This window comes from Caretta caretta, chromosome 10 (genome assembly GCF_965140235.1).
Source record: "Caretta caretta isolate rCarCar2 chromosome 10, rCarCar1.hap1, whole genome shotgun sequence".
In the NCBI taxonomy this organism is placed as follows: domain Eukaryota; kingdom Metazoa; phylum Chordata; order Testudines; family Cheloniidae; genus Caretta; species Caretta caretta.
In genome coordinates this window covers 36,629,078-36,647,814 of record NC_134215.1, presented here as the reverse complement: position 1 = coordinate 36,647,814, position 18,737 = coordinate 36,629,078, and the positions used below count along the sequence as shown (strand labels likewise).

Genomic DNA, 18,737 nt, shown 5'->3' with positions numbered 1-18,737 from the left:
CGCTCTCTCTAAAAGGCAAACACCACATACAGTTCAGAAGGTGAATTGTGGGGAGAGACACCGTTGAGCAGAATGTCGCTGGTGTCTACATTTCCACTCCCCCTCCTCAAAGCAACCCTTTCACTGACCCATGAGAGCAAACATCGCTAGCAAGTGGCATCAAAGACCTTGTTAGAACTCGCCTGCCAATTGCTCATATATGAATAGAAAAATAAGCTACACAAAGCATTTTCCCAACAATAAGAATCAAATTCACATGCCACCATACATGCTGGAACAAGGGGTGCTGGGCTTGGGGCAGCACCCCCTGGCTTGAGGTGGTTTCCATCATATACAGGGTTTGCAGTTTGTTTCAATGGCTCTCAACACCTCCACTATACAAATTGTTCCAGCACCCCTGCAAGCCACAAAACAAAAGAGAAATCTTACACATTTGGAATGCTTTGGCATCTTTAAGCATGATCTAAAGCACCCCCAAAGCTGGATTCTCTCCCCAAAGATAAGCATGCAAGTGTACAACAACTGTTATACCCTACACTGGCAATCCCTGAGGTTTATTAGAGAATATTCCATGAGGTTAACAGCATTGGGTTTATTTTTTTCCATTCTCACCAGCCACTGTATGTCTGGAAACAAGAGACTCCATTAAGGTAGCTTCCAAACACATACACTCTTTGAACTTAGACTGTTCAACAGCTCATCGTCCTTTGTGTAATATCCTGTTGTGACTCCCAGTGCTTGGAGTCCCAGAAAAAGGGCCATTTGGCACCTGTAGCTTTAATGTCATATAGTAGGGAGAACAGGTGAAGCAGTTTAATAGAAAATGAAAGAACAAGAAAAAAGACCATGTATGTGCGCATGCAGTTAAGGATCAGGAAGACTGAACGTCCAAGTTGTGCATACATCTACAATACACTTTCAGCAGGGAAGCAGACACCAGTGCTCTATACCTTTCAAAGGCATCCCGGATGATGTAATGGTCAATTGTGCTCAGATGTTCCATGAAACAACACAGAAAAATATACACCATTTACAAAGGTTTCTCCCTCACCCCCAAGCCCTGGTGACAAAACAGATGACAGCTTTCCCTGCCCACACAAACACAGGCAGATGCATTGGGAGGGAGTGGTGGACTTTTTTTCTCCTGGTACCTGCATTCGGTGAGACTACAGCAGTAGCTGCCGCTCCGACGGCCGCTCCGACGGTCCGAGCGGAACTCATTCCTCGACTTCCTCAGGCTGAAGTACTCCGTAAGCTTCCCAAATGAAGACATGGCACCAGCGGTGTCTGAGAGTGTGCACGCATACATCCGTGTGCCCTAGTCTGAACACACAGTCACACATGCTAGAGCCAGTGTGCGTTCACTACCCCGTGCATTTCACCTTTGAGGGAGGGACAAGAAGGGAGCACTAAGAGAGTCAGAGAAAAAGAGAGAGGACAAAACAGGAGCAGTTTAGAGAGGTCCATGATTCGCTGCACGCTGACATTTTTCCCATTTAAAAAGAAGAAATAAAATCCAGTATGCATTTATCCAAAAGGCAAATACTGGCAGAGGGAGAGCTGCTCAGTTTTACTGCAGCTGCCACTGAACTGAATTAAGGAGAAAGAAAAAATTAACCCCTCTGGAAAGAATCCCTCGGTAGTGACAGCATATATCTTATTGCTCTTGCTGTGAGCAGCAGCTCACCAGACACATGCTGCCACATCAGAAATAGAGGGATTTGGCCTCTAAGGATGCCCATGAGGTATGTAGGAAGCATCCAAGATCTCAGTTTCATTTTTCCTTGAACAAGAGAAGTGGGGAGACACCGTCCAACTTAGTGGCAGATGATAATACACACATTCCAAAGAACAAGTGTGTCTACAAGCATTTCCTAAAGGTCCATTACCGTCATGTCTGGGCACTGAAATAAACTCAATCAAGTACAGTACGTGGAAATGGGATCCCTGCTTATTTTTCTTATAGCTATTCAGAGTTTGTAAGCCTTTTCTTATGCAGAAACCGCCCCCTCCCAAACAATATATTTGAAATAAGTTGATTTTCTGTCTTGTCACCAAACAGCTGAGCACAGGGAAGTGGGAAAACTTCTCAAACAAATGAGACGGATCCATTTAAAAGTCACCTACAATAATTGGCCTCTGCACTGCAATTCTCCAACCCTTACAGAATTTCAACAGCAGCAGCCAGTGACAAAGAACTTGGCAAACTAGCATGAAAATACCATCCAAAATCTTCCCCTAGTCAACTGCTTTTGTGTTAGCATCCTTAGTGCCTGATGCTAGCTTGGAGGCGGGGAGTGGACGACAGTGAGACCTGTGAGAGACTGTGAGACTCACTTCCACCCCAGTGAGCAATAACGCATTAAATCTGTGAAAATGTAGCCAGGAGAAAGAATATTTGTCAGAATACAAAAAAGCAAATAATGTGCTTAGGATCTTCAAGAAAACAACATTGACTCATGGCAAATCAGCCAACTGCCTTCACATCCTTTTGATCCCTCAGCTGTGGATGCCATATGGAAAAATAAAACATTAATTGCTGTTTTTCTGCCCACAGCTATCCACTGCAAACAGAACCCGCTTGCAATAAAGGATGGGCATCCAGCGCTGCAACCCTGCTATGCATTTTTCTACTTCCCAATTCATCCTTCTGTTCTCCTCTTTCTTTTCACAAGGCTCTCATTCGCTCCTCTATGTGGATCAAACATTGGAAACAGCAGTTTACCACCAAAGGAGATGCTAATAGCTGCTCCCCAAACACAGCACAGGCATTGGGGGTGAGACAATCTAAGACCTACCTGAGAACAGCTATACCATCCCTGTCACACTCCTACACAACAATCAGCTTACTTGCAATTCTTTAAAAGCAACTGTCCTCTCTGTGTTGGGGTTTGTCTGTATTTTAACATCTCTGTTTCCTGCACCTTGACTCTGGGGAGCGAGATTATTCTAGCAAAAATAAAATAAATAATAGAGCCTGCTTTCCCCTAAGCAAACCTGTGCACAAAGCAGAAATCACCAGCACAATCCCCCTGCCTGATCCACCATCCGCTGGGCTGGCTGAGATGCCTGAACATTATTACAGCAGGAATGGGGGAGGGGAATCAAGGGGGGAAGAGAGCAGGAGGTAAATAAATAAATAAATAATCAACCCAAATTAATCCGATGTGCAGAAAGCACCTGCTGGCTCCTTTCAGCCAAGCATCTTTGGGAGGGTCTCTTGTGGCAGCAGCGACAGCAGCTCCAGCTCCTCTGCCGTCTCTGAATGAATCTCTGTCCCTTTCTCTCTGGCTCCCAGTGACATGCCTCACAGCAGGTAGAAAAACCTTCCCAATACCTTCTCGCTCCCATTAATATTGAATGAGCTCAGAGGGCAGGCTCAGGAATCTATTCACTTCTCAGGATTACAGCTGGGGAATCTATTCTCCCCCACGCACCCGGCAAAAACCAGCTCCACCTCTGCCTGGATGGTGCAGGAATTTTTTTTCAAGTCAATTCACTTGCTGAAAGATGGATTGAGACAGAGCGTTTATTATCTCTTTCTCACACACACACTCACACACACAAGGAGCACTCTGTCTGCCCCTCTTATCAACTGCCAGATTACCATCCTCAATGAAATGTAATTCTTCAAATAAATACGGTCCAGGGGAAACAGAATGAAACTGGGGGGGGGGGGCGAAGGGGGAAGAGAAGCAGCTTAAAGGGGAACCAAAAAATAAAAGAGACAGACAGACATGGAAGGGGACAACTATTTTCTCTGCACTGAACATGAAAGCTGTAATATGCCTGCTCTTTCTAGGCAGACGAGGCTTGCAGGAAGCAGACAGACCTTTGGAGGATTATGAGAACTGTTACCTGGTACAGAAGAAATTATCTTCTATTGAACTATGTAAAGGGCAAAGGGGGAGGGGATGAGTTTAAAACCACACACACACATTCCCAGGCAGGCTCAGGAGAGAAGAATATCAAGATGAGGTTAATTTGATGCTTTGAGACCCCTGTCATCCTCATCCTCCTCCACACTAGCTGATGGGAGGACAGATGTGCAACACAGGCCTCTCAGGGGAGCCTTCTTCAATTGTCTGCACTCCTCATCGGCATTGCTGCAAGGAGAAATGCTCCCCCAGCTCTCTCTCTGAGTGTCTGTGTGTGAGGCAGATGGGCACCCCACTACATAATACCCTGCCTAAAGGAGGGATGGGGTCAACTCGGGATGTTTCAATGATCTGGGTTGAAATCACAGCAGGAAAAAATGCCTGTGCCAACCCACTGGTCACACAATCTACTACCCCACGGGGGTTTCAAACTAACCACACCCTCTCCCCAGACCAGCCTGGGTTGGGAGACATGGCCCTGGGAGCCCCAAAGTGTACAAAGGAGGGAAGGCGGGGAGAGAATTGCCTTGCACTGCTCTACAGCAAACCCATCCAGTTGATGCTCTAGGTGTCCCTAACCTCTGTTTGCCAGAAGCCGGGAGTGGACGACGGGACGGATCACTCAGCGATTGCCTGTTCTGTTAACTCCCTCTGAAGTACCTGGCACTGGCCACTGTCAGCAGACAGGGTACTGGGATGGATGGACCATTGGTCTGACCCAGTATGCCCACTCTTAGGCTCAGACTGACCCAAGCCCCAGCGTTCCCCTCAACAAGTGATGGTGCAGCACAGTGAGGGGCGGACACAGCCCCCAGACAGGGCTGTCAACTCGCATAATCCTCCCTGGCGTCAGGGATTTCAACTCTGGCTGGATCATCTGGCCAATGTGAAAGACACCCCCCACCCAAATTTCAACCCTGCTAGGGGAAAATCCCCACTGATTGGCTGCCTCCCTCACTGCCTCACCTCCTGGGGACAAGCAGCCAATCAGAGCTGCTTCAGGAGGACAGGCAAAGCTCTCCTCTCCCACCCATCCACCAGAAGCCAACACCAATCTCACAGAAGAGCCCAGCAGTTCAGGACAGCTCCACTCTGCCCCACTCCGCAGTTCAGGACAGCTCCACTTCTTGGGAGCAACGGGATGGCTCCTCTGCTCTCCTCCTGTCCCCTTCCCTGCAGCACCCACCTGGGAAAGGGTTGAGGGGGTGACAAGCCCCTGGAGCTGCCCCTCTAAGCCTGAAAGCAGGAGAAGAGCCTGCTGCAGACCCCCTCCCCCGCCCCCAGGAGCTGCAGGAGGAGCAGAGGAGAGGCTGGGAGGGCAGAACTGATGTAGGAGTTGAGGGGGAGCACCTGCACCTTACCTTACTTTATGCATTTGAGAGAGTTGGGGTCACTAACTGCCACACATGGTGGAGAGGGGGAGATCAAAAATCCAGACAGGCCAAAAATGTATAATCAAAAAATAAAATCTTGTGATTTTGGGCGTCTGACTCATTTTTGAGCTGTTGCAGCTGGCAATACTGCACAAGGTAAATCCAATGCTGCTAACCGCCGGATTTTATCATGAATCGCACACTACTTGGGAGCTTTTTTCTTAAAGCCGCAGCTCCTGCAATCAAGAATCTCAGCTTTCATTTATACAGAAAATACGTTTCTAGCCCTTGTGGTTGCAGCACAATGCTTGAAAATAGGTTTCACACTAGCAGCCGTGTTAGTCTGTATTCGCAAAAAGAAAAGGAGGACTTGTGGCACCTTAGAGACTAACCAATTTATTTTATAGTACCTCAACCCTGTTGCTTGGCTCTGTCTCATGGCAGGCACAGGATGCATGAGTGTTCACAGCATGCTCCTTCAGGGACTGGAAACCATAGGCTCTGCCACAGCCAGAGCAAGGCTGCTCCTGCCACTCTCACTCAACAGCACTCTTCCCTGTAAGCTGTGCGCGTGCACACAGATCCTAAACCCCATACACACGGCGAAACGCCGCACGCACAAAAATTTGCACAGAAGACATTTTTTGCACACACGGTCTGTCAAAAATTAGAGGGAACATTGCTGAACAGGACTCAGCAGCAAAGAGATGCTGGGACTGCTCTCAGTGGAGTCCCAGCTCATGGGGTGCTGGTTACCACTCTACCAGGGGAGTCAAAATAGAGCAAGGGAGGTGATGAGCAGAGAGGCTGAACACATGCAGCTCCCATGAACAGGAACTGACATAGTGGATCAGACCCATGGTCCATCTAGCCCATCTAGCAGTGGCCAGTGCCAGATATTTCAGAGGAAAGTGAAAAGAAGGCTATAGTAGATAGCTATGGGATGACCAAGACACAGAGGAAATTTCCTCCTGATTTACGTTATTTAGAGGTCAGCTTCTAGGCACAAGCATGAAGGTTCATATCCCTTCCAGAACCCCTTCACTTTTTAAATGTTCACTGCTGGATTTCTGGCTGTTTTTGTATCCAGACAAAGATCTAATCCTGCAAATTTCTTGGTGTCAATACACTAAAGGTTCCAACATCAGAGAGAAAATTAAAGGAAACCAATGTTTCTTATTTTAAAATCTCATGATTATTGGGGGCCTGACTCATGATTCATACACTTTTAGAGCTCAGGACACTGAGCAATACATCCATATGTCTGCTACCTCCCAGGGCTGCATGGAGTAACTTCATCCCTCATTTTCTTCCAGAGGTACTAGTATAAGGAGCCAGAGTGACACACACACATGCCTCTTCGAACATAACCTCTACTACTTGCCAGCTAACCTGGGCCCCCTCATTAAGAAAAACTTGGTTGCACCCCTGGGAAAGTTGTAGGTGCCAGGGAGTAGAAGAGAATGGTAGAATATACAGTATGGAGACCAGAGTCATAGAACAAGCATGTGAGGCTAGGGCAAAGGAAGAGGGGATGGAGGAACAGGAGAGAAGCGAAATACAACAGAGCTGGAAGACAGGAAAGAAAACACAATGAGAAAGCAGAAGAGATGACCACAGAAGGAAAGATACAGAAAATCCATGGCCTTTGGATATGTCTACACTGCAATTGAAGGTGTGATCCTCAAAAATAAATATCTTTTTAAAAAATTATCAACTTTTTTGATCCTTAAAGAAAGCTCAAGTCCGAGTTTTGAGACATGTCATTTTCCCCTTTTCTAGGATCAGCCAGGAAAGGTGCTCCCTGTTTGTCCTGCCAATTTGAAAGTTGGAGTTTGCATCACCCGTTGACAAATGTGGATTAATAGTTTCAGTGCTACAAAAGGAAACAGAACACAGCGAGTGAACAAATGGCTAGGAAACATATATAGTTCTAAAAGGAGCTGCTCTTACTTCCATTTCTAATTACTTTACATATATGCAGTGATTATATTGGTAAGAAGACTTTTCTTTTTCATTCATTCAAAAATGTTTGCAGCTATTCTTGGCTCTAGGCACATTCTACAAATTAAAATCCACAAAATGCTTGACAAACTGCCCATACTGTATGCAAAAAACAGTGGCTTGATGTAACAATCACCCCAAAACAGGCCAGGTTACATCCCTCAACCAGCCCACTCCCCAAATGCCCAAAAGAAAACCTAAGCTTTACAACATGCCCACAAGATTATCAAATTCAAGGTCTATGCTACCCAGAGGGGAATGAATTGACTTCCAAAGCAGAGCACCCCAACCTGAAAAGACCCTGCTAGCAATCCCCTCTTATTCAAACCAGGGGGCTGACAGATCAAGCACCTCTATTAATCTCATGTGAAGCAGCATCTCAGAGAAAGAGGTGGTCTCTTAGGTAAGCAGGTCCATGACAACTTAGGGCTTTCGAGGTTACAATAAACTCCACCAGCAATGTATTTACATCCAGTGCAGACTACAGTGTACCAGTGTAATGTGATCTCTGCATATGCACCACTTAATAAGCAAGCAACATTTTCAGATTGTCTCAAGCTATAGCTTAATACAGAGCCCATTAACGATCTCTTCTCGAGGCGGCAAAGGCATGGAATGAGTTATTATTTCCAGTAGCATCCAGAGGCCATTATCAGCACCCAGTTGTGCAAGACAGTTCCTGCTCTGAGCAGTTTACAATCTGAGAAATGGATAATGGTAGCAAGGGTCTCATCCCTGCGGAAAGGTCTCTCCACATTAGACGGAACGGGGCACTCCTGGCCATGACTGCCACCACAGCATCCAGAAGCAGTCCAGGATGTAATAAAACTCCTAAAAGGTACAAACCTGTTCAAATCTCTTTAGAGCAGAGACTTTGTGTGTTCCGTGTATGTACAGCATCTAGCACAACTGGGTCCTGGTCCAAGACTAGTGCTCCTTAGCAACACAGTAATACAAGTAACCATTAATAATAAATGGCACCTCCACTCCCTCACTGTGCTGGACATCACCTTTGCCAATGCTTCCAGCTGATTCCCCTCATCACTTCCTCCATTTTGTCTAGAGCACATCTCTGTCAGTCAGTGCTCCTCAGGCTGACACTGGTCATCTAGAGTCACCCAGGATTTGCACTGAGAGGTGCAGTAAAACATATGCTGCAGACAGACAACACAGCCTTCTTAGTAGCCCTGCTAGTGGCATTGTATCTAGGTTGAACGGGAGGGATGAAAAGCTGGACCCCTGCCCTATCTCACATAAGCATGTATTTATATGTACACACATTCCCTTTCCCTCCTTGCAACACCTACTTGCCTAGTATCTTAATTTTTTTGTTGTTGTTAAAAAGGGGAATAATTCAGCACTATGTGATGCAACTTCAGTACCAACAGATCGCTCACTATAATATACTCCTGAGGGCATTCTGCACCAAAAAATTAAAAATTCTGGACCAAAAATTTAAAAATTCTGCAAACAATAATTTAAAATTCTGCAAAATTCTGCAAATTGTATTTGTCAAATAAATGTGGAGGCTCCATCATGGCACTGGGGAGCACAGGCCACTGGCTGCCCAGAGGTGGAAGATCATTCTGCAGCTCCCCACCAGGACATGGACTCAGCGCTGAGGCTACACCCAACCCTGACACAGTGAAAGAACCGGGCTTGCCCAGAAACACCCCACGACCCTGTCCCTCTGTGCCAGGTGCACCAGGTGTGGCCAAGAGTGGAGGGCTTTAGTATGGGGGGATTCAGGTGTGGGTTGAGAGGGTTCTGTGTGGGGGCAATCTTGATACAGGCAGCTCAGTGGGGGATCCAGGTGCAGGGGGGAATCTGGACATACAGGGGCTTGTTGGGGGGTTCTGAGTGCAATGGTAATGGGACTCTGCATGGGGGTCTAGGTGAAGGTGGTTGGGGTTCAGTGGGGGTGTCTGGGTGTGGGGTGGATAGAGCTCAGCAGGGGGGTCTGGGTGTGGAGGGTTCAGTGGGAGGGCCCAGATGTTAGGGGCTCAGTGGGGTGGGGATCCAGGTGCAGCTGGTTGGGGCTTGGTGGTGAGGGGATCTGGGTGCAGGTGTCTCGTCAGGGTGGCGGGGGGGGTTCTGGGTGTGCGGGAGGTTGAGGCTTGGTGGGAGGGTCTGGAGGCATGGGGGTTAGGTGGATGAGGGAGCAGCTTCCCATACTGTGATCCCTCCCCCTGCAGCGATGGGTGCAGAAGGGGGGCTGGATTTTGAAGAGCTTCCTACAACCTGGGGAGAAATCTGGGGGTGGGTCTAACCTGGCCCCGGATGCCATGCGGTGAAAGAGGAAGTTCCGTCCTCCACAGCCCAGCCAGGACTAGCAGCTGAGCCCGGCACAGGGTAGGAACCACCAGCTGGGTCTTCCCCAAACCTGCCCCCTGTCCCACAGTGATTTACCTCTCTGCTCGCTGCCCTGGGCACCCAAAACATAGTGCTGGGGAAAGTCACATGACTGCTCTCGTTGCTTCCCCTTCAGAAAGTCCTTTTTCTGTGGAGAAGAAAAGAAATTGTGGGGGACATGAATTCTGTGCATCTGTAGGGGCACAGAATTCCCCCAGGAGTAACTGTAGTGCCTGAGAGGAAGGCAGCACAGCACTCCTCTCTAAGTCAGTGCTGAGGCAATGACCTAACATGGTGGTAGGGGGTGCTGTGCTCTTGCAAGTACTTAATTGACCACAGGTACTCATGACTTTTTATTTTTATATTTTGATCCCCACTTCATTTCTTATATGAGTCGGGGTCTTATCCAAATTCTAATTTCCCTGTGTTCCCCTAACAGTTTAAACTGATTCTCGTGCATTTCCTGTTTAAAACTTGAATATTATTGCTGTGTGCTGTGAAACAGTTGCTGTGTTTCACTCCAGAGTGGGCTTTCTGTGTTAAGTGCAGAGATTTAAGTGGTGGAGGAGAATTAAAATATTGTGTCTATATAGCCATCAAGTAGAGCACTCTGGAATCTTTAGGCATGAAGGCACTATATACACATGTAGAATTACTATACACAAGGGCTTTATGAATCCAATGGGAACTGATTAAACTGGCCTTCCAGGTTGCTACTTCTTGTGCTCTCTGCTATCACATGGGACAACTTAGGTGTGACTTCTCACAATCTCTATGTAGTGTGACGGGGCAAGGCCATATGGCTATAGAAAAGTGGTGGGAGATAGATATATTAGCTCCAGGCTAAACAAATCCCTGGTACCAGGATAAGTGAAATGGCAGCTGCTCCAGGTCAATTAAGACACCTGGGGCCAATTAAGAACTTTCCAGAAGGCAGGGAGAAGGCTAGGTTGATTGGGACACCTGAAGCCAATCAGGGGCTGGCTGAAACTAGTTAAAAGCCTCCCAGTTAGTCAGGTGAGTGTGCATGTCCAGAGCTGTGGGAGGAAGTTGCGCTGTTGGAGAGGCTGAGTAGTACACATCGTATCAGGCACAAGGAAGGAGGCCCTGAGGTAAGGGTGAAGTGGAGCTTGAGGAAGTGAGGGCTGCTGTGGGCGAAGTAGCCCAGGGAATTGTACATGTAATGTTTCTAAAAGGTCAGCTACCATACCTGATACTATTAGGGTCCCTGGGCTGGAGCCCGGAGTAGAGGGTGGGCCCGGGCTCCCCCCTCCCCCCACCTTTGCCCCCGATTAATCACTGAGACTGGGAGACAACAGAGACTGTGCAAGGAAGGGTAACTTCTCCTCACCTCCCTCGCTGGCTTATGATGAAAATGGCTCAGTAGACTGTGACCCTTGTCTCTAGAGAGAGAAGGGTTACGTGCAGGGTCACAGTGAGCCTCTGAGGCTAGTGAAATCCGCCAGGAAAAGCGGGACCCATGGAGGCAAGGACAGAGCTTTGTCACAGTAGGCAGAATCAGGGAGCATTGTGGAAGCAGCATGTTCAGCCCCTGGGAAAGGCACAAAAACACCTTCCAAAGAATGAGGCTACACTGTGGGGGGTCAGAGAAAGGAGTCCGACACAGTACTCTCTGCCTGGGGCAGAAGATGGTGAATGCCCAGAGCATATTTGAAACAAGAATGGGGCACAGAATCAATGATTTAACATTGTTTTAATTGGACTTTTAAAAATATTTAATCACATTCATATAAAATTTAGGCTTGTTTAAAATGTAAACTTGGATGTACAGCCACCTGCCTCCAGGATGGAGCTCACTAAAAATCACAGCAGGCTTTTTGATAAATAAGCCCATTGCTGAGCAGAGCAGGGCTGGCTCATCCTACCAGTGGCATTGCTAGTATTTTTAACGCAGGTTTCTGGAGTGCTAACACAACAGCATGGTGTGCTGCTGGCATCTCTTTCCATCCTAAACATAAACAGAAGCACGCAGGCATACATGCAGCCTCTCCAATCCTTATCACCTCTACGAAGTGCAGGCAGCATTTGACAAAATGCTTTGTGACAGCTTGGGTGGCCAGAGCTGACAGCAGTGGTACAAAGTGCTCCCTTTTTTAATGTTAAGTCGGGTTGGAGGAGACTCCTTCCCGGAGCTCCAAGCACTGCAGTCCGAGTCATCTCTGAAACACACTGCAGCGAGCTACGGGGATGAGGCACTGCATTGAGGTTTCTGCCTTTACCACATCCCAGCAGACGAAACCCCGTTGTTGTATCAAGCGACTGCCTCCTCTTTACAGTTCTTATGCACATGAAGCTCAATGAGGAAATCAAGAAGCCATTTGTACATTTCCTTCCTTCAGGCTCTGTATGCAGAATCCCTAACCAGTTATCACAGCCCTAACCTAATGCTCCTACAACAGGTGAACCAGGTCTGCAGGGCACAGTTCAGCATTTGCTTAAAGAAGCAAGTTCAACAGGGAAAAGCTTAAGTAAAAGTAGAACAGAAGACTGTGAAACACAGAACATACAAGCCATTCAACATTTCTTTGATAAATCCAGGTTACAAGGCTTCTGGCAGTTTGAAGAAGAGTGCAGGGATATTGAATTATTTCAAATGTAAAAAAAAATTTCCAGCATCATTAGGTGTTATAGCTAACAGTCAAACAGATTTATTCATTACAACCTAGAACACCTCAATTCTCATTCTCTTTGGAAAAACACACACATATTGCCTGGTACAAAAAGAAAGAAGTGATGACTTCAGCCTACCTCCAACTCTGGAGTGGCTGCTGCTGTCTTTTAGAGGCATATGAAAGTACAAGCATATTTAGCACAAACATACAGGCTGTTGTGTCAATTTGTGATCACACATCAGCGTAAAGTTGAAGCAATGCACTGAACTCAATGGAGTTACTCTGAATTTACAAGTATCAGGGGGTAGCCGTGTTAGTCTGTATCCACAAAAACAACAAGGTGCCACCAGACTCCTTGTTGTTTTTCTGAATTTACACACCAGCATAACAGCAAAATGCGTTCATGTACTAACTTAAAGCGTAACTTCAGGCAACTCAGTTTAGCTGACAATTACTCAAAAAGACGTCTCTTCTGTGAGAACCACATCAACACAAACCCACTGCCGAATCAGCAATATATATACAGTTCCGTGAGTACAACACTGGGGAAAATGCTTACCTGCTAGCCCTTAGTGATAAGATGCCTTATTTGGCACAGCTCAGTGGAAGATCAGCACTGAAATAGCCAGGGCACGTGTGGATTGGCAGAGCTAGGATGGAAGCTTGCCAAAAGCATGCCTGCACTTTGCACTCCTGTAACCAATACTGTCCAAACTTTCACTCATTAACACTGAAAATCACTCCAAACGAAGAAAATGAAAGCAGAAGTTAAAAAGTGCGTGTGGGTTTTTTTGATGATGGAAAGCACTATGCAAGTGCTAAATATTAAGAGTTATAATAAAAAGTATAGAGTACTGGATGTACTATAATTTCAGTATCACCAGGTATTTCCACTTTAATTATCAGTTATATTGTACTATGTATGAATTTCAGAGCTGGTACATGGTATTACAACAGCCACATTAATTTACTAATTTGCCTAGAGTATCATTGACAAGTTGCTGGAACAGAATCCATGTAGTAAAATTAGTACTCTATAATTCCATCAGCAAACGGCAGCAAATCCTGCTGTAGCATGGTCCAAGTTATAGTTACAATAGCTCATTCTAACAGAAAGAGCACTGAACTGTGCAGGGAAGGCTTCAGAGCTACACAATTACCGAGTAATTTGAGCCACTTTCCTACAAATGAAACACAAGCCGGACATCCTGAAGGTGAGTAAAATGTCTATCACAGCAACACCTTTAAAACACTGAACTCTCCTTCCTGAATGCTATCCTCCACATTTGTTTTCTGTGGAGGTGTCAGCACCATACCACCAACCACACGCCTCCCCTGCACTTCCCAAAATACCTGCATCAGAGGGCTCAGCTCCTGACCCACTGCTGCTCGATGGTAAGAAGAATCCAGTATGGCATGCATCCTTTGATACAAATGAATATTTATGGCTGAGATCAGCTCAAAATTCATTTCCATGAAGAAGCATTCAGTGAGGGTGCAAAGGCATCATTTGACATAAAACAGAGAGAAAGGGAGAACAAGAGGGGAGTCAGCATTCACTGTGCTGAACAGCAACTATGAGTAAGTGGATCCAATCAGCATAGATGCCCACAGCAATCCATCAGCGTTTAGTCCTTGCCAGTGTGGCAAAAGGAGACTCTACTTTCCTTCTCAACCCCAGAAATCACTGGGTATGAGCTGCTGCTGTCCCTTGCCAGAAAGCTCTCACCATAAAGTTATTTCTTCTTCACTTGAAAGGGCTCTTCTGGTCCGCAACTTTGTACAGTTGTTATCAAGTTACTCTGCGGATGAGCACCATCCAAAGCAGGTCCCTTCTTCCTTCCCCTCGAACAATGCATACACAGCTAGTTCAGCCTTGCAAGCGAGAGAGAAGGTCAGCACAAAAACCAAATAAGTTAGTAGCAGCCAAAGTGGTTAAATGTGGGGGAGGGCAGGAGAAATGAGAAAGGCTTTGGTAACTAGAGAAGAAGAAGGAAAGTTGGTCCCTTTAAAAATAGAGGGGAAGATTAAATTAATAGCTCTCCAATCTTTGAGACACTAAGCTCCTTTACAAGAAAAGAAGTTTGCACAATTAGGAAGTAATGAAGACTTTGTAAAGCAGCACTGACCAGTTGAAGGGAAGGGAAAAAACTGAGCACATGAGCTAAATCCTGCTCATTACTTTACATGAGCAAGGCAACCAAGACTTGTCCCAAACTACACAAATCCAGTTATACACCAGCACCGTTTGTCAAAGAAAATAGTTCACTGCTTACTGAACCATGAACAATGTTTTCTGAGAAATTATGCAAATGGAGGATGTTCTGCACTGAAGGAGGAGCCAATGTAGTAAAAAGAAGTTAACAAAGGAAAGGAAAGTGATCCTGGCAATTACTATTCTACTATTCTATTACTACAGACTATCTACAGTCCCCAGAAAAATAACAGAGTCAGCATTGAGAAAGAAACCTACGCATCTAGAGAGTAACAGAACCATAAGCAATAAACTGGATGGATTAATAAAGAATTACTTGTTCCCATCTTAATTTTTGATAGGCTTCCCTACTATTCTCAGGTCTCCAATCAGTTCCTCCCTGTCAATCAAAGGTACATCCAAGATGGCTCTTCTGGTTAGGTTCTCTTCCTTCTGGATCAGGAAGTTGATTTCTGTATAATTTAGGAACCACATGCTACAGGTATCTGAGTAGCTGATGTTGCCTAGAAGTATTGTTTCCTGTGCTTTCGAGTACCGCCAAGAAATTTTTCATCATCACCTCACCCATCCCTGTCCCCCACTCCTGTCCTGATGGTCTGCAGCAGATGGCTTCTATCATTTCCCCATCAGTTTCCATTCCTTGTACGTAATTCATAGGATTTCACCACCACAATTCTTTATTGCCACTTGCACCTTCTTGAGGTTCGGCTCAGACCCAAAGGGTTAGGCTGACATTTGTACCCTTGTTTCGAGTTGGAAGGGGATATGCTGGTGAAGTGAGATGCTGACCCTCCAGCCAGCATACATTAAGACTATAGCATTTAGAGACTACAGTGACTGGAACCTTAGAAATTCTATCCATTATATTACCATAATTTCCTCGACAATTCACCATTCTTCTTTTAAAAGTTCCCTAAAGGGATCCCCTGAAGGAAGGGTGGAGTAGGTTGCTCTGTCCCCCTCCCTGACAGGTGTAGGGATTTACAGCCTTCTGTTTGGGGAGGAAGAAGGACCTCTTAGGAACCTAAGGGAAGCGAATGGTGAAGGCTGTGGCAGCATCTAGTTTCCAGCCCAAAGTGGTGAAGAACATCCTGACTCTCCTGGCTTTGATATTTTTATTCTCTTATCATTATTGATCTCTCATTCTCTGAAGCTGGCTGGTCATCATTTGCCTGCCTTTTTATTTCTTGCCAAGTTCCTACCTCACCTAAACATCAGCCTTTCTCCAGATGTAGAGGGGAAAGGAAAAAGGGTGCAGAATTTGTAAGTTTCAGCATGGGAATAAAAACGTAAAGCAGAGAGCCTGTGTGCTAGTTTGAACAGTTATGAAAAACCCCAAACACCTTGAAATACTTCTGTTTAAAGGGCTCATGCTCTAGTTCAGAGAGAAGTTACCAGATTGATGCAAAAGTTTAGGGTGAGGTTCTTTGGACTGTGTTATGAAGGAGGTCCTCTGTCCAGTGGCATATCGTGCCCTTCCAGGGTGTCAAGTTCAGCAAAACTCAAACCTCTGAAAAACAGGAACTAAAAAGAGTTAAGGCACCAGCCAATACCATCTTCACTCTGCCCCCTGGAGCTGGCAAGCACCACTGGGAGTTATCTGCATGCACTCCAGCTGCACACACTGTGTTAGGTGTAGCTATACAGAATGGTGGGAGGATTAGCTGGAGCAGTTTGGCAGAGCTGTGATTGTGATATGAGCAGATCTGGGAGGCCTTGATCTTCATCAGAAATGGTTCTGCAGAACAGCACCACCCAGGTTTCTTATTAGTGTCTTGGTGGTGGGGGCACAATTCTGTGTGCCTGAAACACACCATGGTGGGAGGGGGTAGTTTAAGTGCTGTTTGTTTACTTGTCTCTCAAGACTGGCTCACTTTCCAGTTTTATCTTCTTACCCCATTTTCTCAGCTTTCAGCCCTTTTATCCCTGTAGCAGGGGAGAGGCAGAGCTTTGAACCATCTATTTGCCTTTTATTGATCAGGCTTGAGCCAAAGCCTGGGCAATAGGGATATTCCACCAGCCAAACTAATTACCAGAGAGAATGTACATCAATGCCAGCTGAACTACACAGAGCAGACAGTTTCTAACTCTACAAATTGACACTGTGGAATATTAAAAAGCTACAGCATGAACTAGTCAATAAACACCATTAACTGCCGGTCACAGGAGATCGTTCACAAATTGACTGATGTATTAATACATTTCTAAGAACCATACAAATCAGATAATAGGTCTCCTCTCTCCATCCCCTGACCACTGCATGGCTATTTGCTACAGTACATTAAATAAAAAGAAAAGGAGTACTTGTGGCACCTTAAAGACTAACCAATTTATTTGAGCATAAGCTTTCGTGAGCTACAGCTCACCGATGAAGTGAGCTGTAGCTCACGAAAGCTCATGCTCAAATAAATTGGTTAGTCTCTAAGGTGCCACAAGTCCTCCTTTTCTTTCTGCGGATACAGACTGACACGGCTGCTACTCGGAGACAGAACATTAAGTGTTTGTCGCATCCAATTTCAAATGACTCAAGTGCCAGTGCTTCCAACAGTCCTTCAGGGAAATTATTCCATGGAGTTTCCCAGTATTTCTCTTCAATTTACCTCTGCTTAATTTCCTCCCACTGATTCGCATAAGATCACATTACACCCCTAAACAATTCCTCTCCCTTGGATTTTGCAACCTTACTATGGTTCTACTGATCATACCTCCTGCTTTCTTTTAATCAAGATATATTCAAATAGTTCTTTTGATCTTTCCCCACAAATCAGTCCCTCCAGCCCTTAATGATTTTGTTCTTTTCTGAATTCCTTGCAACTGGTGGCTGCCAGGTGCAATCTCACCAGAGCTGTATGGAGGGACTACCACTTCCCCAGGCCATGAAGTGACATCTCCACAAGCCTGGAGTCCAGACCAGAATTAAATTGGCTTTTTTTTTCTTAACACCACCACAGCGCATCGCATCAGGACATCTCCAGGACCATCACTGCACTACAGTGAACTTGCTGCTTTCTTCCGGCATCCCCGCAGTCTCATTACCTCCTGTGCATCCAGGAAGCCACAAAGCCCCTCCCAAATTGCTATGGCGTGCTGCCCCAGCAGGATTGAAACTCACAACTCCCATGTTAGTGGCAGGCACCCTCTTCTCAACACCATCAGCCCCAGCTTGCAGCTCTTCTGAATGTATTCTCTGGCTCACCCACAGACACACACTTCTAATTTAAACAAGAACACGGACAGCCCCATTTGCCCATCTTTCCCTTCCCTTATTCCAGAAAGGGCATCATTTCCTCCACTTGTGCAGGCACAGATCCTTGTTTCTCCTTGTCAGAGACACTCCCTCCTCCCTGTCACCACCACTGCATTCTTTGGATCACACAAAATACATATTTCAGACTAGAAGAGACCGGAATGTACTGGCAGAATAGACACCTGCATTCTGCACAAATGTCTGTCTTCTGCCTCATCTGCCCCACAGCAAGTCTTTCCTGCTAGGGCCCCAATTCTTTATTTACCCCACTACTTCATATCAAACAGTGTCAGCACAAATACCATGTAGCCAATGGCAAGTGACTGACTCCACCACCGAGTTCTTCGGGATAAAAAAGGCTAGGGAAAAGAACCAGTCCCGGAAATACGGAACTCACCAAGAATGGCTGTCTGAGCAACAATGCTATAGCGTCAGTAGGAGCAAATCAGTCTATGAACGTGAATATTACCTTCTAAATGGAGGGGAAGAAGGGCATGCCTATGACGCAGTACAGCCCTACCTGTCTGAGTACAGCCAAGCCTTCCTCTCCCTACAACACATGCACCCCCACACCCGTACTCCCTACTGACACAGCCAGGGATCCTCAAAAAAGGGGCCGATTTAGATATGAAACCAATAATATTGAAGCTGCAATGCTGCTCCCAAGTTCAGTATTCCAACACACTGAAGACAGCTGCAAGAGTTAAAAAATGGAGGATCAGTAAATGGTCAAAAATCCCAGCAGGCCGATAAACGCACCTGCCAAAGAAATATCCTCAACAGGATGATTCACCCCAGTGCACACAACACCATGTGCCATGTATGTCCTTAGAACAGATCTCCAGTGGTACCTAGGCCTTATGCTCATTCTGGACAGAGATGATTTCACCTCCAGAAACCCAAAGCAACCAGTGTAAAAATAAGCCCCTTCCACGTCAGAAACACTTCCATCAGGCTAGGGAGCGCTGGCATTTCGATGAGGAAGCCTGTATCCCCAAGGAGCCAAGAGACCAGTGGGCTCCCGCTCTCCATGAT

General features: G+C 46.1%; 1 protein-coding gene across 7 annotated transcripts in view; it reads right to left on the bottom strand.

Annotated features, from left to right (window-relative positions):
- Positions 1-18,737, bottom strand: part of LOC125644432 (ankyrin repeat and fibronectin type-III domain-containing protein 1-like) — a 575,682-nt gene that overhangs the window by 435,532 nt on the left and 121,413 nt on the right. For 3 of the 7 annotated variants that reach the window (XM_048868389.2, XM_048868392.2, XM_048868394.2), the window contains exons 1-2: positions 3,153-3,338; positions 1,152-1,409 (exon numbers count right to left, since the gene is read on the bottom strand). The exons of 2 other annotated variants lie outside the window; for them this stretch is intronic. In XM_048868389.2, the coding sequence (XP_048724346.1) occupies positions 1,152-1,309 (158 nt within the window). In that variant the 5' untranslated portion in view covers positions 1,310-1,409; positions 3,153-3,338. Of the gene's footprint in view, positions 1-1,151; positions 1,410-2,997; positions 3,019-3,152; positions 3,339-18,737 lie in introns of those variants that run through there. 2 more of the 7 variants (XM_048868390.2, XM_048868391.2) reach the window with 2 other exon arrangements.